At 50.2% G+C, this 23134-nt stretch overlaps 2 protein-coding genes across 2 annotated transcripts in view; both read right to left on the bottom strand.

Moving 5' to 3' along the window:
* LOC136629018 (oocyte zinc finger protein XlCOF6-like) overlaps positions 1 to 12172 on the bottom strand; it is a 32793-nt gene extending 20621 nt beyond the window's left edge. The window contains exons 1-4 of the mRNA XM_066605131.1: positions 12128 to 12172; positions 3297 to 3439; positions 2855 to 3031; positions 2649 to 2772 (exon numbers count right to left, since the gene is read on the bottom strand). Of these exons, the coding sequence (XP_066461228.1) occupies positions 2649 to 2772; positions 2855 to 3031; positions 3297 to 3374 (379 nt within the window). The 5' untranslated portion in view covers positions 3375 to 3439; positions 12128 to 12172. The remainder of the gene's footprint in view (positions 1 to 2648; positions 2773 to 2854; positions 3032 to 3296; positions 3440 to 12127) is intronic.
* LOC136628705 (zinc finger protein 665-like) overlaps positions 1 to 23134 on the bottom strand; it is an 841644-nt gene that overhangs the window by 632820 nt on the left and 185690 nt on the right. The gene's annotated exons all lie outside the window — the stretch shown is intronic.

Raw genomic sequence — 23134 nt, 5'->3', positions numbered from 1 at the left:
ACTCTTCCAAATTGAACATCCATAAACTCTTGGTAAACTAATCTCAAACATGTGGAGGCTAAATCGCCTCCAGGAGAAGAAAAAGAAAAGGATTTATACATAAAAAATAAAGGGAAAGAACAAACCAAAAACACAAATTGGTCCCTGAGGGAGATCCCCCATGGAGATTAGGGTAAGATGCATGGGAAACAAAGGGAAAGGAAGGGGGGGGGGGGGAAAAGAGAGGGGTGTAGCTAGATAGTGGAAGTGGGAAGGGAGGAATGAGAAGATAGAAAAGAAGGACAAAGAGAAAAGAGTGAATGCAAAAAAAAAAAAAAAGAAAGAAAGAAACCTCATATCAGTGTCAGTATTGTCAGATCATCCCGGCCTTACTGATGAGTAGGCCGAACCCCATTTGCCAACCACTGCTCAAACCCAGCCGACTTGCGGAATTCCAGCCACCCCTCCCAGGCAGCACAATAAATTGAGTATTTGTCGTCATTTCGAGCTTGCATCTCTTCCATGCGGCCAATTTCATCTAACGCCAACACCCAACTCAAAGGTGACGGGGAGGACTGGGACCTCCAGAACCAAGCGATCACTACTCTTATGGCTATAATAAAGAACCGTAGAATGTTCCTTTTATTAGTGGCAATGGACCCCAGCAGGACCGACAACATAGCAATTTCGGGAGAAAATGACGAGACCCGGTTCAGGGTGTTGTATAGGTCTTCAATCTCCTTCCAAAGGCTAGAGACTAGTCGGCATGACCACCAAATGTGCGTAAATGTGCCTCTACCTTTTCAGCATTTCCAGCACAGGTCAGATGTGCCCTGATGGAACCTTGATAGTCGTGCCAGGGTGCGATACCACCTTGTGAGCAATTTGTAATTCAGCTGTTAGTGGGAACCTGTAGCTGACAACTTGTAAGTCAGGAGCAAGGACCTAGCCCACTCATCACCAGAGAAGGAACGTCCCAGTTCCTTTTCCCAAGCTCTCTGAATCTTACCTCCCAAGTCCTGCCCCCCCAGCCACCAGAATAGAATAGACTACGGAGATCTCACTCCCTGAACGACGCTAGCTAACACAGAGCTCCTCGAAAGGGGTAAGTGGTTCAGTCAGGTCAGACAAGGATCCAAGTGCCCGAATGAAGTGGCATATCTGTAAGTATTGGTACCACGCACCAGGCAAAGGCCACCCCTCCCCTAGGATTGAGCTCAATGAGGACAAGTCCTCCTCTCCTGTTAGGTCGCGCACTCTCGGCAGCCAGAGTCCCAGCCTATCCAACAACGGTAGTCCCATGTCTCCCTGAGGGAAATCTGGGTTTCCTACCAAAGGTGTCAGCGGTTAACTGTAAGCTTAACCCCTTAGTGACCAAGCCCATTTGCTCCTTAATGAGCAGGCCAAATTTTGTAAATCTGATGTGTGTCACTCTAAAATGGAATAACACCGTAAAGGTTTTGCATATCCAAGTGATTTTCTAGTAATATATTCTCTGTTTAATTAATGATAACTATAGATGAGCGAGTATACTCGCTAAAGGCAATTGCTCGAGCGAGCATTGCCTTTAGCGAGTATCTCCCCCGCTCAAGACTGCAGGTTCGGGTGCCAGCAGCGGGCACGGAGCTGCAGGGGGAGAGCAGGGAGGAACGGAGGGGAGATCTCTGTCTCCCTCTCTCCCCCCCCCCCCCGCTCCCTCCTGCTACTCACTGCTCCCCCCCGCCGGCACCTGCAGTCTCGAGCGGGGGAGATACTCGCTAAAGGCAATGCTCGCTCGAGCAATTGCCTTTAGCGAGTATACTCGCTCATCTCTAATGATAACCAAGAGCTGTTGAGAAGAGGACCCTCGCCGGAGGCCATACCTCTCATATGGTGTCAGTAATACTGAGAGTTGATCAATTTTCAAATAACAATGTTTCTCTAAATTTTGTGAATAGTAATAATATGAAATATTCAATAAAAGGTTGAATTGGAAAAAAAAACATCCAAGAGATTAAGAAAAATGTCACCATGTAAGACCTATAAGATCAAAAGATACAACCAGATAGCCCACCAAAAAAACACTCTGGCCCAATTCAGGAAAGACTGGGCAGTATGGCTCCAGATAACAAAAATGCCGATGGGATTTGATTAAGCGAATACAAATACTATCCCCCCAGAGCTCCGCCTGCCTCTCCCGCCCTGTCCTCTCCACCGGAGAAGTGGTGTGACGCTGAACTCTACGCACCTAGGGAGAGGCCTGGATAGTGATGCTGATGTGTTAATATGTGATGTTGCGAAATTCGATGGACTAGGATAACGCCTTACCTGAAGGCAATTTTTAGTTTTCAGGAAACCCAAAAAAAGAACAGTATAAAAGAACTGGATAACTATCGTCTAAATGTAATTGCAAATGTTCATGATACCTTTGAAATTTAGTTTATAAACTCTCCTATTGTCCTTATCTCTTTCCCCTCCCTCCTCCCCCTCCCTATCCCCCCCCCCCCCACACACACACACGATGTTATATGCAATGTTCTAGAACAAATAACGTAATTACCGCATGTCAATCTCAAATGTTGTATATTTTGGAAATGCCAATAAAAATTCAATGTTTAAAAAAAAGATACAACCAGGATATAAATAGTGTATCAGCAAGATGTGTATGAACATTTAGTCCTGTCTATTACCTGGTGATGGGAGTGGCTGGCGGGTCTCCATCATGGCGTCCTTGTACAGATCCTTGTGTCCTTCTAAATACTCCCACTCCTCCATGGAGAAATAGACAGCGACATCCTGACACCTTATAGGAACCTGACAACACAATATACAGTCATCACCCAGAAGCCTCCAGTGCTGTTACTGTATAATGTCCCAGCATTCCCTGCAGCGTCACCTCTCCAGTCAGCAGCTCCATCATCTTGTTGGTGAGTTCTAAAATCTTCTGTACATTGATGTCCTCATGTATCAGGGAGCAAGGTGGGGGCCCCAAGATTGGGCTCACGGTTCTTCCCCATCCATCACACACAGGGGCCCGACAGCCATCACTAGAGGTCTTCACTACTGTGTAATCCTGTATATGGGGAGGCATTAATAAAATCACTACAGACATTTCCAGAGTCCATCACCTCTCCAGTGACATCATCAGTCATTACCATAGATAAGTATGGTGTAATGTGACATCATCAGAATCTCTCCCCTCTCCAGTGACATCATCTGTTATTACCATAGATAAGAATGATGTAATGTGACATCATTAGAATCTCTCCCCTCTCTAGTGACATCATCTGTTATTACCATATAGAAGAATGATGTCATGTGACATCAGAATCTCTCACCTCTCCAGTAAGCTCGAAGAGTATCTCTAGGGTGAGATTTATTATACGTTTCACCATCTTCTTTCTGTCCTCCTCCATCCTGAATGGTGAATCAGGAATATGAAGTTATATGGAAGACATCAGAGTATTCTATTTTGTACAACCTGAATGGAAAGAAGATAAGTCTATATAAAATCCATGTAAGTCCGATGTCAGGAGTTTTATGATACCCAATTGTTAGATATTGACAGGCAGACCAAATGTGACCAGGTCAGCAGGGACCCGCCCCCATGACTCTTCTCCACATTCCTTGCTGGTCTTTGGATAATTTTTCATGTATAACCCCGCAGTGTCCCAGAGAACATACTGTAATAATAATAATTATACTTATTTATATAGCGCCAAACATATTCCCCAGTGCTTACAAAAACAGGGGGATACAGAAAGACAAAAAGTACAAAAATACAAAAACTACGGTTACATATAGTAATCAATTGATGGAAACAATAGGCGTGAGGGTCCTGCTCCAATCAGCTTACATACTACAAATAATGGGGTGATACAGAAGGTAAAGGGGCTGGAGATGTGCACGGTATAGTGAGGTGGAGAGTGTGGGATGCTATACACAAACAATGGTCAGACATTAAGCCGTGTGGTGGCTGAATCGGTGTGACTGCCAGGGACGGTTGATGGCGGCTAGCAGGGGTTGCAGTCACTAGAACAGGGAGCATGTTATCAGGGGCGTACAGAGGGGTTTGGTTTATAGGAAGAGGTGCATTTTCAGAGCACACCTGAAGTTTTGTAAATCAGGGAATGCGCAAATACTTTTGGGTAGTGCGTTCCAGAGGACTAGTGCTGCTCTGGAGAAGTCTTGGGGGTGGGAATGAAAGGTTCGGATTAATGTGGCACTCAATCTGATTTCATTAGCAGAGCGTAGGGGTGGGTGATGGATTGAGATGAGGGAGGCAATGTAGGGTGGCACAATGCTATGGAGAGCTTTATGGATGAAGGTAGTGAGTTTAAATTAAATTGTAGGAGCCTCGTGTGGCGCAGAGTGTAAGCTCTCGCCTACGACCTGAAGGTTGCAAGTTCAATCCCCACATGATTCAGGTAGCTGACTCAGCCTTTCATCCTTCCGAGGTTGGTAAAATGAGAACCCAGCTTGGTGGGGGGTAATAAATAATAATTACCTGAAAGCGCTGTGGAATAAGTTGGCACTATACAAATAACAAGATTTAATTTAATTTTTAATTCTGTATTTGATTTTCTGTTTTAGGTAGAGAGAGGACATAGCGTTAGATACATCGCACAGACAGTCGGTGAGGTTTTGGAGAAAAGGTGTGGAGATGTCATGGAGGGAGGTGTATAACTGGGTGTCATCACCATAGAGATGGTACTGAAAGCCAAATTTCCTGATGGTCTGTCCAATGGGGGCTGTGTAGATGGAGAAGAGGGGGCCGAGCCCTGCGGGACCCCAACAGCAAAGGGGATAAGGAGAGGAGGGCGCTGAGGACTGAGCCCTGGGGGACCCCAACAGCAAGGGGAAGAGGGGAGGAGGTAAAGCCAGGAAATGAGACACTGAATGAGCAGTCAGATAGGTAGGAGGAGAACTAGGAGAGAGCAGTATTTTTTAGGCCGATGGAGCAAAGCATAATGAGGAGTTTGTGGTCAACAGTGTCAAATGCTGGAGAGAGATCGAGGAGGATCAATAGAGAATAGTCACCGCTCAATTTGGCTGTCAGAGGTCGTTTGACACCTTTGTAAGGGCAGTTTCTGTTAAGTGTTGGGGGCAGAAGCCAGACTGTAGAGGATCGAAAAGAGAGTTTTCTGATAGATAGCTTATAAGACGGGAGTAAACCAGGCGTTCTAGTAGTTTGGAGATGAAGGGGAGGTTGGAGATGGGTTGGTAGTTGGCAGCATCAGTAGAGTCCAGAATCGGTTTCTTTAGCAGACAGGATATGATGAAGTGTTTGAAAGAAGAGGGAAAGATGCCAGAGGTCAGAGAGAGGTTGAAAATAGTGGTGAGATGGGAGATAACGACCGGGGAGAGGAAGAGGGTCGCTAGTGCAAGTGGTGGGATAAGCAGAGGAAAGCAATCTGGAAACTTCTTCCTTTGTCGTTGGTCTGAGTACAGACAGTGAGCAGGGGCTGTTACTGACAAGACTAGGGTCGGGGCTAATTTGAGATTGGGAAGTTATTTCCTGCTGGATGTCGTTGATTTTTCTTTTTCAAGTAAGCAGCCAGCTCTTTGGGAATGTGATCCATCACGGGGGGCTATGGTTTAGGGCTGAGAAGGGACTAAAAGACATCAAAGAGGGGTTTAGGGTTGAGATATAGTGAGGAAACGAGAGAGGTGAAGTAGACTTGTTTGGCATGCTAGGGGGCAAGGTTGAAAGTTCTGATCATGAATTTGTAATAGAGAAAGTCTGCGGACATTTGCGACCTTCCCCACAGCCGTTTAGCACATCTAGAGCACTGCCGGATGAATCACGTTGCCGTGGTCTGCAGCGGATGGCTTGGGTCACAGGGGGTGCCGTTTCATCCAGGGAATGTTTGAGAGGGGTGTTGTAATGTGCGGCAGCCAGGTTGGGGCAGAAGAGGAGAGAGATAGGGCATAGAAAAGACTGTAGGGACTCTGCAAAGTATGGGGTGTAAACTAACTGTACTGTAGGTAGGAGGATCTGGGGAGATATTAGGAAGCTTGACAGAGAAGGAAAGGATGTTATGACCAGAGAGCGGGAGAGGGGAGTTAGAGAAGTGGGATACAGAGCAGAGACTGAGGAAGACCAGATCCAGAGTATTGCCATCCCTCTGAGTGGGAGAGGCTGTGAGTTGTGAGAGACCAAGGGAGGAGGTGAGTGATTGAGGCTGGGAGGCAGATGGGGAGATAGGGTCATTAGTGGGGATGTTAAAGTCACCTAAAATGAGGGCTGGAATTTCACAGGATTGGAAGTGGGGGAGCCAGGCAGCAAAGTGGTCAAGAAACAGGCGAGGAGTACCTGGGAGGCGGTAGATAACTCCCACTGGCTTGGACAGCGGACGGAAAAGTCATAGCATATTTACCTCAAATGATGGAAAAGTGAGTGAGGCTACAGGAAGGGGGGGGGGGGAGGAAATGACCTGGTAGGTACATTTCGGCTAGAGAAGAGCACCTACTTCTCCACCACGCCTGCCATCTGAGTTCGGGGTATGGGAGAACTGCAGGCCATTATTGTAAGACAGTGCAGCAGGGAAGGCTGTGTCAGACTACTGTGTCCATGTTTCTGTTAGGGCTAGCAGGTTTAGGGATTTAGCAGTAAAAAAAAGTCGTGGATGGTGGGGAGTTTATTGCATTCTAACTGGCCGTTCCAGAGCGCATATTTATAGGAGTCAGGGGAGGGCATGCATGGGCTAACAGTTGGGCTTGAGGGTATTCTTAGTGAGTTAGGTAGGGGGTAATAGTTAAGAGCAGTGGAGGGTGGACTAGGATTGAGAGAGATATCCCCAGCTGCTAGTAGCAGCAAGATAGCGAGGGTTAGCAGATGGATAGAAGATTTTTGAGGGCGACTGTTGTGTTTGTGAGTGGCATTAAGGGGTTTGATGCTTAGTAAGAAAGTAAAGAGTGCATTTGAACTGTGTATGTGTGAGGATAGGAGAGGGGGGCTGATGTGAATAGAATGCACCAGTGGGCATTGGAAAAAGGTTCTGAAACTGACAGCAAGGATGAGGACGGAGGTGACTGCATTAGTGATAGCTCTGAAATGTAAGGCATTTAGGCAGAGTTTGTGGCCAACCTGTCTCCTGCCATTTTTAAACTGCATAAAACACTTGATACAGCTCACACTTCGTACAGCTTATATTCTCGTGGCTATGATGCTTACTCTGATTTTATAATCAAAGTTAAGGTACAACTAGGAAACAGATGGGAGTTCCATTTGACTAGGCAGCTGAGTTTAGCATTGCAAACCTACTGACGAAAAGGTGGGGTATGGGAGGATTTATTGCTCTCCTTAGATAAGGCAACTATCTCAACAACGATGGGTGAAGATGCTATTGGGGAGGTGGATGGTAGAAGTGACTAAAAGTAAAGTTTCATTTAGCCAATACAACGTACCAAATGCAGACAGGAAAAAGGCAACATACACAGGTCCCAGTGCAAAAAGCACGGATGATTTAGGCAGAGGGGAATAGCAGAGCAGGTTCAGCTTGGAGTGGGGTCAGCTTGGAGTGGGGTCATGCAGAAAGACGTACCCGTTGAGAGAGAAGGTAGATGGATGTTATTGACTGCATAAAACACTTGATTCAGCTCTCACTTCATACAGCTCATATTCGCGTGGCTGTCATGCTTCCTCTGATTTGTAGATGTCTGTAATGTGGGCGCCGGTCAGGATATTATGCTGCCTGTAGTTCGGGGAGTATAAGACTCCTCGCAGGTTCCCTTTATCATAATACAAGCCTTCATCAGGCTGTTTCTATGTGGTAAGTTGTTATTTTTAATGATAAGTAATGTGCCGTGTAATGAGTGGAGAAACTTATATAAAAAATCATGTGAAACTACTTTCCGCTGTTTAGAATTGAAAAAATAGTTTTCTTATTACTGCGAGGTCAAAATGACGTTTAGTTTACTCTCCGTGTCGGACTACAGCGCTTCCAACTTTATAAACTTTTTTTTTCTGTTTAAAAAAGTCAATATTTAAAAAAATTGCTTCTGTGCCATTAACCCTTTAATGCTACAGGATGTAGAGTTACGTCCTGTGGCTTCCGGTATGTATGCAGGGAGATAGCGGGGCGATCTCGCTCTATACAACACAGGTGCCGGCTATTCCTTACAGCAGACACCCTCCCATAACAGCTCCAATAAGCTGCGACGCTTATCTCAGTTGTTAACCCTTTAAATGCCGCGGTCAATTCTGATGACCGATGTTCGGGAGTCCCACACTGGCCCCCCGTGATAAAATTGTGGGTTGCCGTGCAGTTGCCATGGCAGTCAGGGGCCTTCTGAAAGTCATTGCAGAGTGCCTATCAAGCCATGCTTATGGCGTGGCTTAATAGAATGTTATTCAGATCACTGTATAGTGTAAAAATTAGTTTTAAAAAGTTTTACTAATTATTAAAATGTTCCATCAAAGCAACACATTATTTACTCTGCACTGGGAATAAATAAAAGGATGCCTGAAATGTGCTTTTTTGGTCACCTGGTCTCTAAGAAAAAAAGCAATAAAAAGTGATAAACAAAACGTACATATTAAACACATTCCAACAGAAACTACAGGACGCCATGAAAAAGAGGAGCCCTCGCACAACTAAAAGTGTTATGGCGGTCAGAAGATCGCGGCAGATATAAATTTGGTATCGTAGTGGTCATGTACAGGAGGAGAGAGGGCAGGGGACGATGCCCATCAATCCCACCTCTGTCTCCGATTACTCATGGATGGAGTATTCTTTGCGCACTTGCTGCAACCAGCCATCGCGGTGGAGCCTTGATTGATCACTCTAGCGGTGATTGGAAGCTTAGAATACCGGCTGATTTGTATCCAGCTTTCCCGGGCTTCTGCCACATGTAGACCGAAAGCACAAATCACCACCTGATCTGTACTAACGCGCTCCAGCGCTCTCCAATGCCGCGTGCAATACACACGCTGACATCACCGGTTGGTACAAAAGATATCCAGTAAAGATTGTTGCAGGGGAGGAGGAGGATTTACAGCCATATACACATCAGGACGGGATAATAAAAGAAATATACGGGATTTGAATGTCGGTCCAATGTTCCACTACGTGCAGAGTCACTGAAGTGAATAGGACAGCCTTATGCTGAGGGCGTATCTCTGTAAGCTGACTGCCATCACTGTGAGTCCCCAGTCTTTAAGTTTCCTCGGAAGACACTTCCCTCCACCCCCTCTGAAGTCATACAGAGAAGGGAGGGTTGGATTCGTACGGGCTGTGGAAAAATCATAATTATCTATTTCGGTTTTATCTCGGTGGAGGGCCTTCCGATTGGGAATATAGGCGCGGCATATTTCTAGTCATGATTTTATCTATTTAAACTACTAATGACCACTTGTCCATGAGTATGTGTGTGGGTGCTTCTAATGCTCCGCCCCCTGCTGGTGATGTCATCACAGGACCAACAGCATGAAATATGCAAAGCATGACAGCAGCTGTGCTCACAGGACCTTTGATGATGTCACCGCCATGTGATCAGCCACTCGCACTTAGCTCTGCCCCCTGATCAAATTATGGTGATGTTATCGCAGGTCCTAAAGCATATTTAAAACCCAGAGCCTGTCAGCAGGCATATTAGCCTTTTACTCCGCAACTCCACACCATTCGCAACCTGATTGGTTGTTTGGATTTACGCATTCACGGTGATTAGTTATTTGGTTTGGCTGATTCACGGTGATTGGCTCGTATAGAGGTGCGGAGTAAAAGGCTAAAATGCTGTCAGCAGCCTTGTGCTCACAGAACCAGTGATGATGTCACCTGTGTGGGAGAAGGCCGGAGTCACATAACAGTGACATCATCACAGATCCTTTGTGTGCCGCGCATGTCATGTAGCAGAGCTGTGCCCTGTGCATGTCATGTAGCAAAGCTGTGTCTGTGACATGCACATGACATGTAGCAGAGCTACAGCAGAAACACTGGAACTGTCATTTCCTAATAATCACTAGGTTTTTTTTTATATACCAAGCATGATGGGTAAAATATAACCACGTATGGTGACCCGCAGTTTGAGGGGTTACTGAGCTCTTACCACAACATGTGTAGATGTGTTTTGTTCAGCGAGCCTGCCTGATTCTGAAGATATAATTCATCGGGCCGGACCGTCACACGACTACATATTCTCTATTAAAGGACCTCCAGCCCCAGCGTGTCTGCCAGAAGCCCTGCTAGGGGAGTGGTACTCAGTATCTTCATGCTGATACTACCCTAACAAATACAGGTGGGAGAGAGGGGGTTACTGACATCACAGCACCGCACTTGTTGGGGGATTGAAGTCATTCAGCTTTCCCAGGGTCCTGACAAGTTACAAACGCTAGCCCCTGCACAGCACAATGTCTGACGTTCTGGCGGTCTCTCCATCACAGTAGTAGTCGTACTGACCTACACAACCACAATAAAGCTGGCAGGTTAGTTTTGTTGCAGTATGTACGCTGTAGAAAACAAGACGAGCCCAAAGATGGCGGAATTTATTTATTTTTTCCATTTCACTAAACTTAGAATTTTCTAAGCGTTTTTCAGCACATTAAATGGTAACATTGAAAAATACAACTCGTCCCGCAAGAATCAAACCGCCAGACATCTACAGCGATGGGTCTCAAAAGGGGGAGGAAAAACCGAAAATGAAGAAAAAAAGGGCATGTCCTTAAGGGGTTAAATTAAGATGTTCACACGCTTCCATTTGTCTTTAGGACCCAGGGGATTCCTTGTATTTTGCAGGCCGAGCTGCAGTTGTTGCTGGCAGCATTTTAGTACACTTTGGGCTTTTTCATCCTATTTTTAAATCCATTTTTCTGAAAATGTTATTAGTACAAATAAAATAGTGAGAGGTTAATCCCGAGTTCATCTGATGAACGAGAAGACCTGGACAAGCAAAACAGAGGAAAGACCAGATATTATTGTATCTTGAGTTTGATAAGGCTTCCATGGAGGAGCGCCCCTGTCACACCCCTAGCTCCCGATGGGCTAGCAGCATCTGTATTGCTCTTTATCTGGCCTAGAGGGTTCCCTTCAGGGCTGGCAAAAAGCAATTTAGGCCGATTGCCTTGCCTGCCGGAGACACTACTAGGCACTGGCCGAGTGTGGAGGTGCAGCTGCTAAGGACCTCGGGCCATAATTTCCCTGACCGCCCGACAGCTGTCGTTCCCCGGCCCTCTGCGTGCTACCATAGGCCCTCCTGCGCTGCGACTGTCTGGCCAAGACCTCTGATGACACAGCCCCAGAGCTCAGCGTGTTCCAATCGCTGCTACCACTGCCGCTGTGGTGTTGTACCTACTGCTGCCCACCCGCTACAGCGCCGCTGTACAAGGCTCAAGTAGCAGCATGGGTAACATAGTAACATAGTATGTAAGGCCGAATGAAGACATTGTCCATCTAGTCCAGCCTGTCTATCCTACTGGGTAGATGCCTGTTGTTGCAGTGTGCAGCATCCCGGCCGCCGGCTCACTGAGGCTGCTGGCTCTCTAGATTAAACACGCCCCCAGCCAATCATAAGCTGGGGGAGCTAACATTTGTCAAAACTGCTGTATTATGCCGCCACCCCTAACTTCCGGTGGTGACATAATACAACATTACTAAAGACCAAATAAATAGATCCGCCAACAACAAAAATAATAACATGGGCCGGAGATAGAGGATGAGCCCCATCAGCCAAGCGAAACAAACCCTGTAATGGGGTATCATAAGGACCCTTTCCAGCCGCAGACAAACAGTATCCCGGATACCGGACACGGGTCTAGTCTATAGACAGCAGAGGAGAAGATAAAGCTCACATTGATATTCTATCTGCAAGAATAGAAAGATACCAAGATAAAGAATGCCAATAAATAAGAAGGTTCAGGAGGGTCAATGATTCAGTGAGATTCCGTATTGCGTTGCTTCTAAGCGTCCCTCAGGAGGGCGCAGTTCATCGGGATCCACAGGGGTCTCTAGGGCCCATTTACACACAACGATTATCACTCAAAATTCACCCAAACTATAAAAATAGCGTCTCAGGAGCCACAAAAAACACTGATAATTTATAGAACTAAACCAGGGCTATTTATAGCTTCCAGAGCCCGAAAACTGGAGGAACCAGAGAGCGGAAATGTCCCGGGCCTCAAATGGTTAATAATAAGTGGCCCCAGCGGGCCCCACATGAGGGGAACACATACCTCCACCAGCAGACGCGGAAGCAGCTTCCAGGACCTGTGATGATGTCACCGTCATGTGACTCTTGTGTGGGAGGAGCCATTCTGGGGCTGCTGGGAAGCCTCTTCTCCTGGGTTGTTGTGAGCTGCAGCAGAGAGGAGCCGTTATGGAGCTTGTTGGTCTCCGGGCTACAACCATCTACACTGTTTACTGGAAGACCCTCAACCCGAGGAGACCCCCGTTACAATGTACTGTGGGGGCTGCAGACCCTCTCCTCCTACAGATACAATACACTGCAGTACTGGGGGCTCTGTGTGTCCTCTCCTCCTACAGATACAATACTCTGCAGTACTGGGGGCTCCGGGTGTCCTCTCCTCCTACAGATGCAATACTCTGCAGTACTGGGGGCTCCGGGTGTCCTCTCCTCCTACAGATACAATACTCTGCAGTACTGGGGGCTCTGGGTGTCCTCTCCTCCTACAGATACAATACTCTGCAGTACTGGGGGCTCTGGGTGTGCTCTCCTCTTATAGATACAATACTCTGCAGTACTGGGGGCTCTGGGTGTCCTCTCCTCCTACAGATACAATACTCTGCAGTACTGGGGGCTCTGGGTGTCCTCTCCTCCTACAGAGACAATACTCTGCAGTACTGGGGGCTCTGGGTGTCCTCTCCTACAGATACAATACTCTGCAGTACTGGGGGCTCTGGGTGTCCTCTCCTCCTACAGGCACAATACTCTGCAGTACTGGGGGCTCTGGGTGTCCTCTCCTCCTACAGATACAATACTCTGCAGTACTGGGGGCTCTGGGTGTCCTCTCCTCCTACAGATACAATACTCTGCAGTACTGGGGGCTCTGGGTGTCCTCTCCTCCTACATATACAATACTCTGCAGTACTGGGGGCTCTGGGTGTCCTCTCCTCCTACAGATACAATACTCTGCAGTACTGGGGGCTCTGGGTGTCCTCTCCTCCTACAGATACAATACTCCGCAGTACTGGGGGCTCTGGGTGTCCTCTCCTCCTACAGATACAATACTCTGCAGTACTGGGGGCTCTGGGTGTCCTCTCCTCCTACAGATACAATACTCTGCAGTACTGGGAGCTCTGGGTGTCTTCTCCTCCTACAGATGCAATACTCTGCAGTACTGGGGGCTCTGGGTGTCCTCTCCTCCTACAGGTGCAATACTCTGCAGTACTGGGGGCTCTGGGTGTCCTCTCCTCCTACAGGTGCAATACTCTGCAGTACTGGGGGCTCTGGGTGTCGTCTCCTCCTACAGATACAATGCTCTGCAGTACTGGGGGCTCTGGGTGTCCTCTCCTCCTATAGATACAATACTCTGCAGTACTGGGGGCTCTGGGTGTCCTCTCCTCCTACAGATACAATACTCTGCAGTACTGGGGGCTCTGGGTGTCCTTTCCTCCTACAGGTGCAATACTCTGCAGTACTGGGGGCTCTGGGTGTCCTCTCCTCCTACAGATACAATACTCTGCAGTACTGGGGGCTCTGGGTGTCCTCTCCTCCTACAGGTGCAATACTCTGCAGTACTGGGGGCTCTGGGTGTCCTCTCCTCCTACACATACAATACTCCGCAGTACTGGGGGCTCTGGGTGTCCTCTGCTCCTACAGATACAATACTCTGCAGTACTGGGGGCTCTGGGTGTCCTCTCCTCCTACAGATAGAATACTCTGCAGTACTGGGGGCTCTGGGTGTCCTCTCCTCCTACAGGTGCAATACTCCGCAGTACTGGGGGCTCTGGGTGTCCTCTCCTCCTACAGATACAATACTCTGCAGTACTGGGGGCTCTGGGTGTCCTCTTCTCCTACAGATACAATACTCTGCAGTACTGAGGGCTCTGGGTGTCCTCTCCTCCTACAGGTGCAATATTCTGCAGTACTGGGGGCTCTGGGTGTCCTCTCCTCCTAGAGATACAATACTGTGCAGTACTGGGGACTCTGGGTGTCCTCTCCTCCTACAGGTGCAATACTCTGCAGTACGGGGGGGCTCTGGGTGTCCTCACCTCCTACAGGTGCAATACCCTGCAGTACTGGGGGCTCTGGGTGTCCTCTCCCCCTACAGATACAATACTCTGCAGTACTGGGGGCTCTGGGTGTCCTCTCCTCCTACAGATACAATACTCTGCAGTACTGGGGGCTCTGGGTGTCCTCTCCTCCTACAGAGACAATACTCTGCAGTACTGGGGGCTCTGGGTGTCCTCTCCTACAGATACAATACTCTGCAGTACTGGGGGCTCTGGGTGTCCTCTCCTCCTACAGGCACAATACTCTGCAGTACTGGGGGCTCTGGGTGTCCTCTCCTCCTACAGATACAATACTCTGCAGTACTGGGGCTCTGGGTGTCCTCTCCTCCTACAGATACAATACTCTGCAGTACTGGGGGCTCTGGGTGTCCTCTCCTCCTACATATACAATACTCTGCAGTACTGGGGGCTCTGGGTGTCCTCTCCTCCTACAGATACAATACTCTGCAGTACTGGGGGCTCTGGGTGTCCTCTCCTCCTACAGATACAATACTCCGCAGTACTGGGGGCTCTGGGTGTCCTCTCCTCCTACAGATACAATACTCTGCAGTACTGGGGGCTCTGGGTGTCCTCTCCTCCTACAGATACAATACTCTGCAGTACTGGGAGCTCTGGGTGTCTTCTCCTCCTACAGATGCAATACTCTGCAGTACTGGGGGCTCTGGGTGTCCTCTCCTCCTACAGGTGCAATACTCTGCAGTACTGGGGGCTCTGGGTGTCCTCTCCTCCTACAGGTGCAATACTCTGCAGTACTGGGGGCTCTGGGTGTCGTCTCCTCCTACAGATACAATGCTCTGCAGTACTGGGGGCTCTGGGTGTCCTCTCCTCCTATAGATACAATACTCTGCAGTACTGGGGGCTCTGGGTGTCCTCTCCTCCTACAGATACAATACTCTGCAGTACTGGGGGCTCTGGGTGTCCTTTCCTCCTACAGGTGCAATACTCTGCAGTACTGGGGGCTCTGGGTGTCCTCTCCTCCTACAGATACAATACTCTGCAGTACTGGGGGCTCTGGGTGTCCTCTCCTCCTACAGGTGCAATACTCTGCAGTACTGGGGGCTCTGGGTGTCCTCTCCTCCTACACATACAATACTCCGCAGTACTGGGGGCTCTGGGTGTCCTCTGCTCCTACAGATACAATACTCTGCAGTACTGGGGGCTCTGGGTGTCCTCTCCTCCTACAGATAGAATACTCTGCAGTACTGGGGGCTCTGGGTGTCCTCTCCTCCTACAGGTGCAATACTCTGCAGTACTGGGGGCTCTGGGTGTCCTCTCCTCCTACAGATACAATACTCTGCAGTACTGGGGGCTCTGGGTGTCTTCTTCTCCTACAGATACAATACTCTGCAGTACTGAGGGCTCTGGGTGTCCTCTCCTCCTACAGGTGCAATATTCTGCAGTACTGGGGGCTCTGGGTGTCCTCTCCTCCTAGAGATACAATTCTGTGCAGTACTGGGGACTCTGGGTGTCCTCTCCTCCTACAGGTGCAATACTCTGCAGTACGGGGGGGCTCTGGGTGTCCTCACCTCCTACAGGTGCAATACTCTGCAGTACTGGGGGCTCTGGGTGTCCTCTCCCCCTACAGATACAATACTCTGCAGTACTGGGGGCTCTGGGTGTCCTCTCCTCCTACAGATACAATACTCTGCAGTACTGGGTGCTCTGGGTGTCCTCTCCTCCTACAGATACAATACTCTGCAGTACTGGGGGCTCTGGGTGTCCTCTCCTCCTACAGATACAATACTCTGCAGTACTGGGGGCTCTGGGTGTCCTCTCCTCCTGCAGGTGCAATACTCTGCATTACTGGGGGCTCTGGGTGTCCTCTCCTCCTACAGATGCAATACTCTGCAGTACTGGGGGCTCTGGGTGTCCTCCCCTCCTACAGATACAATACTCTGCAGTACTGGGGGCTCTGGGTGTCCTCCCCTCTTACAGATAGAATACTCTGCAGTACTGGGGGCTCTGGGTGTCCTCTCCTCCTACAGGTGCAATACTCTGCAGTACTGGGGGCTCTGGGTGTCCTCTCCTCCTACAGATACAATACTCTGCAGTACTGGGGGCTCTGGGTGTCCTCTCCTCCTACAGGTGCAATACTCTGCAGTACTGGGGGCTCTGGGTGTGCTCTCCTCCTACAGATACAATACTCTGCAGTACTGGGGGGTCTGGGTGTCCTCTCCTCCTACAGGTGCAATACTCTGCAGTACTGGGGGCTCTGGGTGTCCTCTCCTCTTACAGATACAATACTCTGCAGTACTGGGGGATCTGGGTGTCCTCTCCTCCTACAGATACAATACTCTGCAGTACTGGGGGCTCTGGGTGTCCTCTCCTACTACAGGTGCAATACTCTGCAGTACTGAAGGCCCTGGGTGTCCGCTCCTCCTACTAGTACAATACTCTGCAGTACTGGGGGCTCTGTGTGTCCTCTCCTCCTACAGATACAATACTCTGCAGTACTGGGGGCTCTGTGTGTCCTCTCCTCCTACAGATACAATACTCTGCAGTACTGGGGGCTCTGGGTGTCCTCTTCTCCTACAGATACAATACTCTGCAGTACTGGGGGCTCTGGGTGTCCTCTCCACTCACAGATACAATACTCTGCAGTACTAGGGGCTCTGGGTCTCCTCTCCTCTTACAGATACAATACTCTGCAGTACTGGGGGCTCTGGGTGTCCTCTCTTCCTACAGATACAATACTCTGCAGTGCTGGGGGCTCTGGGTGTCCTCTCCTACTACAGATACAATACTCTGCAGTACTCGGGGCTCTGGGTGTCCTCTCCTCCTACAGGTGCAATACTCTGCAGTACTGGGGGCTCTGGGTGTCCTCTCCTCTTACAGATACAATACTCTGCAGTACTGGGGGATCTGGGTGTCCTCTCCTCCTACAGATACAATACTCTGCAGTACTGGAGGCTCTGGGTGTCCTCTCCTCCTACAGGTGCAATACTCTGCAGTACTGGAGGCCCTGGGTGTCCGCTCCTCCTACAGATACAATACTCTGCAGTACTGGGGGCTCTGGCTGTCCTCTCCTCCTACAGATACAATACTCTGCAGTACTGGGGTTCTGGGTGTCCTCTCCTCCTACAGATACAATACTCTGCAGTACTGGGGGCTCTGGGTGTCCTCTCCTTCTACAGGTGCAATACTCTGCAGAACTGGGGGCTCTGGGTGTCCTCTCCTACAGATACAATACTCTGCAGTACTGGGGGCTCTGGGTGTCCTCTCCTCCTACAGATACAATACTCTGCAGTACTGGGGGCTCTGGGTGTCCTCTCCTCCTACAGATACAATACTCTGCAGAACTGGGGGCTCTGGGTGTCCACTCCTCCAACAGGTACAATACTCTGCAGTACTGGGGGCTCTGGGTGTTCTCTCCTCCTACAGATACAATACTCTGCAGAACTGGGGGCTCCGGGTGTCCTCTCCTCCTGCAGATACAATACTCTGCAGTATTGGGTGTTCAGGGTGTCCTCTCCTCCTACAGATACAATACTCTGCAGTACTGGGGGCCCTGGGTGTCCTCTCCTCCTACAGATACAATACTCTGTAGTAAAGGGGGCTCTGGGTGTCCTCTCCTCCTACAGATACAATACTCTGCAGTACTGGGGGCTCTGGGTGTCCTCCCCTCCTACAGATACAATACTCTGCAGTAGTGGGGGCTCTGGGTGTCCTCTCCTCCTACAGGTGCAATACTCTGCAGTACTGGGGGCTCTGGGTGTCCTCTCCTCCTACAGATACAATACTCTGCAGTACTGGGGGCTCTGGGTGGCCTCTCCTCCTACAGGTGCAATACTCTGCAGTACTCGGGGCTCTGGGTGTCCTCTCCTCCTACAGATACAATTCTCTGCAGTACTGGGGGCTCTGGGTGTCCTCTCCTCTTACAGATACAATACTGTGCAGTACTGGGGGCTCTGGGTGTCCTCTCCTCGAACAGATACAATACTCTGCAGTACTGGGGGCTCTGGGTGTCCTCTCCTCCTACAAGTACGATACTCTGCAGTACTGGGGGCTCTGGGTGTCCTCTCCTCGAATAGATACAATACTCTGCAGTACGGGGGCTCTGGCTGTCCTCTCCTCCCACAGATACAATACTCTGCAGTACTGGGGGCTCTGCGTGTCCTCTTCTCAAACAGATACAATACTCTGCAGTACTGGGGGCTCTGGGTGTCCTCTCCAACTACAGATACAATACTCTGCAGTACTGGGGGCTCTGGGTGTCCTCTCCTCCTACAGATACAATACTCTGCAGTACTGGGGGCTCTGTGTGTCCTCTCCTCCTACAGATACAATACTCTGCAGTACTGGGGGCTCTGGGTGTCCTCTCCTCCTACAGATACAATGCTCTGCAGTACTGGGGGCTCTGGGTGTCCTCTCCTCCTACTGATACAATACTCTGCAGTACTGGGGGCTCTGGGTGTCCTCCCCTCCTACAGATAGAATACTCTGCAGTACTGGGGGCTCTGGGTGTCCTCTCCTCCTACAGGTGCAATACTCTGCAGTACTGGGGGCTCTGGGTGTCCTCTCCTCCTACAGATACAATACTCTGCAGTACTGGGGGCTCTGGGTGTCCTCTCCTCCTACAGGTGCAATACTCTGCAGTACTGGGGGCTCTGGGTGTGCTCTCCTCCTACAGATACAATACTCTGCAGTACTGGGGGGTCTGGGTGTCCTCTCCTCCTACAGGTGCAATACTCTGCAGTACTGGGGGCTCTGGGTGTCCTCTCCTCTTACAGATACAATACTCTGCAGTACTGGGGGCTCTGTGTGTCCTCTCCTCCTACAGATACAATACTCTGCAGTACTGGGGGCTCTGGGTGTCCTCTTCTCCTACAGATACAATACTCTGCAGTACTGGGGGCTCTGGGTGTCCTCTCCACTCACAGATACAATACTCTGCAGTACTAGGGGCTCTGGGTCTCCTCTCCTCTTACAGATACAATACTCTGCAGTACTGGGGGCTCTGGGTGTCCTCTCTTCCTACAGATACAATACTCTGCAGTGCTGGGGGCTCTGGGTGTCCTCTCCTACTACAGATACAATACTCTGCAGTACTCGGGGCTCTGGGTGTCCTCTCCTCCTACAGGTGCAATACTCTGCAGTACTGGGGGCTCTGGGTGTCCTCTCCTCTTACAGATACAATACTCTGCAGTACTGGGGGATCTGGGTGTCCTCTCCTCCTACAGATACAATACTCTGCAGTACTGGAGGCTCTGGGTGTCCTCTCCTCCTACAGGTGCAATACTCTGCAGTACTGGAGGCCCTGGGTGTCCGCTCCTCCTACAGATACAATTCTCTGCAGTACTGGGGGCTCTGGCTGTCCTCTCCTCCTACAGATACAATACTCTGCAGTACTGGGGTTCTGGGTGTCCTCTCCTCCTACAGATACAATACTCTGCAGTACTGGGGGCTCTGGGTGTCCTCTCCTTCTACAGGTGCAATACTCTGCAGAACTGGGGGCTCTGGGTGTCCTCTCCTACAGATACAATACTCTGCAGTACTGGGGGCTCTGGGTGTCCTCTCCTCCTACAGATACAATACTCTGCAGTACTGGGGGCTCTGGGTGTCCTCTCCTCCTACAGATACAATACTCTGCAGAACTGGGGGCTCTGGGTGTCCACTCCTCCAACAGGTACAATACTCTGCAGTACTGGGGGCTCTGGGTGTTCTCTCCTCCTACAGATACAATACTCTGCAGAACTGGGGGCTCCGGGTGTCCTCTCCTCCTGCAGATACAATACTCTGCAGTATTGGGTGTTCAGGGTGTCCTCTCCTCCTACAGATACAATACTCTGCAGTACTGGGGGCCCTGGGTGTCCTCTCCTCCTACAGATACAATACTCTGTAGTAATGGGGGCTCTGGGTGTCCTCTCCTCCTACAGATACAATACTCTGCAGTACTGGGGGCTCTGGGTGTCCTCCCCTCCTACAGATACAATACTCTGCAGTAGTGGGGGCTCTGGGTGTCCTCTCCTCCTACAGGTGCAATACTCTGCAGTACTGGGGGCTCTGGGTGTCCTCTCCTCCTACAGATACAATACTCTGCAGTACTGGGGGCTCTGGGTGGCCTCTCCTCCTACAGGTGCAATACTCTGCAGTACTGGGGGCTCTGGGTGTCCCCTCCTCCTACAGATACAATTCTCTGCAGTACTGGGGGCTCTGGGTGTCCTCTCCTCTTACAGATACAATACTGTGCAGTACTGGGGGCTCTGGGTATCCTCTCCTCGAACAGATACAATACTCTGCAGTACTGGGGGCTCTGGGTGTCCTCTCCTCCTACAAGTACGATACTCTGCAGTACTGGGGGCTCTGGGTGTCCTCTCCTCGAATAGATACAATACTCTGCAGTATGGGGGGCTCTGGCTGTCCTCTCCTCCCACAGATACAATACTCTGCAGTACTGGAGGCTCTGGGTGTCCTCTCCTCCTACAGGTGCAATACTCTGCAGTACTGGAGGCCCTGGGTGTCCGCTCCTCCTACAGATACAATACTCTGCAGTACTGGGGGCTCTGGCTGTCCTCTCCTCCTACAGATACAATACTCTGCAGTACTGGGGTTCTGGGTGTCCTCTCCTCCTACAGATACAATACTCTGCAGTACTGGGGGCTCTGGGTGTCCTCTCCTTCTACAGGTGCAATACTCTGCAGAACTGGGGGCTCTGGGTGTCCTCTCCTACAGATACAATACTCTGCAGTACTGGGGGCTCTGGGTGTCCTCTCCTCCTACAGATACAATACTCTGCAGTACTGGGGGCTCTGGGTGTCCTCTCCTCCTACAGATACAATACTCTGCAGAACTGGGGGCTCTGGGTGTCCACTCCTCCAACAGGTACAATACTCTGCAGTACTGGGGGCCCTGGGTGTCCTCTCCTCCTACAGATACAATACTCTGTAGTAAAGGGGGCTCTGGGTGTCCTCTCCTCCTACAGATACAATACTCTGCAGTACTGGGGGCTCTGGGTGTCCTCCCCTCCTACAGATACAATACTCTGCAGTAGTGGGGGCTCTGGGTGTCCTCTCCTCCTACAGGTGCAATACTCTGCAGTACTGGGGGCTCTGGGTGTCCTCTCCTCCTACAGATACAATACTCTGCAGTACTGGGGGCTCTGGGTGGCCTCTCCTCCTACAGGTGCAATACTCTGCAGTACTGGGGGCTCTGGGTGTCCTCTCCTCCTACAGATACAATTCTCTGCAGTACTGGGGGCTCTGGGTGTCCTCTCCTCTTACAGATACAATACTGTGCAGTACTGGGGGCTCTGGGTGTCCTCTCCTCGAACAGATACAATACTCTGCAGTACTGGGGGCTCTGGGTGTCCTCTCCTCCTACAAGTACGATACTCTGCAGTACTGGGGGCTCTGGGTGTCCTTTCCTCGAATAGATACAATACTCTGCAGTACGGGGGCTCTGGCTGTCCTCTCCTCCCACAGATACAATACTCTGCAGTACTGGGGGCTCTGCGTGTCCTCTTCTCAAACAGATACAATACTCTGCAGTACTGGGGGCTCTGGGTGTCCTCTCCAACTACAGATACAATACTCTGCAGTACTGGGGGCTCTGGGTGTCCTCTCCTCCTACAGATACAATACTCTGCAGTACTGGGGGCTCTGTGTGTCCTCTCCTCCTACAGATACAATACTCTGCAGTACTGGGGGCTCTGGGTGTCCTCTCCTCCTACAGATACAATGCTCTGCAGTACTGGGGGCTCTGGGTGTCCTCTCCTCCTACTGATACAATACTCTGCAGTACTGGGGGCTCTGGCTGTCCTCTCCTCCTACAGATACAATATTCTGCAGTACTGGGGGCTCTGGGTATCCACTCCTCCTACAGATACAATACTCTGCAGTACTGGGGGCTCTGGGTGTCCTCTCCTCCTACAGATACAACACTCTGCAGTACTGGGGGCTCTGGGTGTCCTCTCCTACTACAGGTGCAATACTCTGCAGTACTGGGGGCTCTGGGTGTCCTCTCCTCCTACAGGTGCAATACTCTGCAGTACTGGGGGCTCTGCGTGTCCTCTTCTCAACAGATACAATACTCTGCAGTACTGGGGGCTCTGGGTGTACTCTCCCACTACAGATACAATACTCTGCAGTACTGGGGGCTCTGGGTGTCCTCTCCTCCTACAGGTGCAATACTCTGCAGAACTAGGGGCTAAGGGTGTCCTCTCCTACAGATACAATACTCTGCAGTACTGGGGGCTCTGGGTGTCCTCTTCTCCTACAGATACAATACTCTGCAGTACTGGGGGCTCTGGGTGTCCACTCCTCCTACAGATACAATACTCTGCAGTACTGGGGGCTCTGGGTGTTCTCTCCTCCTACAGATACAATACTCTGCAGAACTGGGGGCTCCGGGTGTCCTCTCCTCCTGCAGATACAATACTCTGCAGTATTGGGTGTTCAGGGTTTCCTCTCCTCCTACAGATACAATACTCTGCAGTACTGGGGGCCCTGGGTGTCCTCTCCTGCTACAGATACAATACTCTGTAGTACAGGGGGCTCTGGGTGTCCTCTCCTCCTACAGATACAATACTCTGCAGTACTGGGGGCTCTGGGTGTCCTCTCCTCCTACAGGTGCAATACTCAGCAGTACTGGGGGCTCTGGGTGTCCTCTCCTCCTACAGATACAATACTCTGCAGTACTGGGGACTCTGGGTGTCCTCTCCTCCTACAGGTGCAATACTCTGCAGTACTGGGGGCTCTGGGTGTCCTCTCCTCCTTCAGGTACAATGCTCTGCAGTACTGGGGGCTCTGGGTGTCCTCTCCTCTTACAGATACAATACTGTGCAGTACTGGGGGCTCTGGGTGTCCTCTCCTCGAACAGATGCAATACTCTGCAGTACTGGGGGCTCTGGGTGTCCTCTCCTCCTACAAGTTCGATACTCTGCAGTACTGGGGGCTCTGGGTGTCCTCTCCTCGAATAGATACAATACTCTGCAGTACGGGGGCTCTGGCTGTCCTCTCCTCCCACAGATACAATACTCTGCAGTACTG

This window comes from Eleutherodactylus coqui, chromosome 5 (assembly GCF_035609145.1).
Source record: "Eleutherodactylus coqui strain aEleCoq1 chromosome 5, aEleCoq1.hap1, whole genome shotgun sequence".
NCBI lineage: Eukaryota > Metazoa > Chordata > Amphibia > Anura > Eleutherodactylidae > Eleutherodactylus > Eleutherodactylus coqui.
Note: the sequence above shows the minus strand (reverse complement) of the source record. Positions and strands in the feature narration are given on the sequence as shown.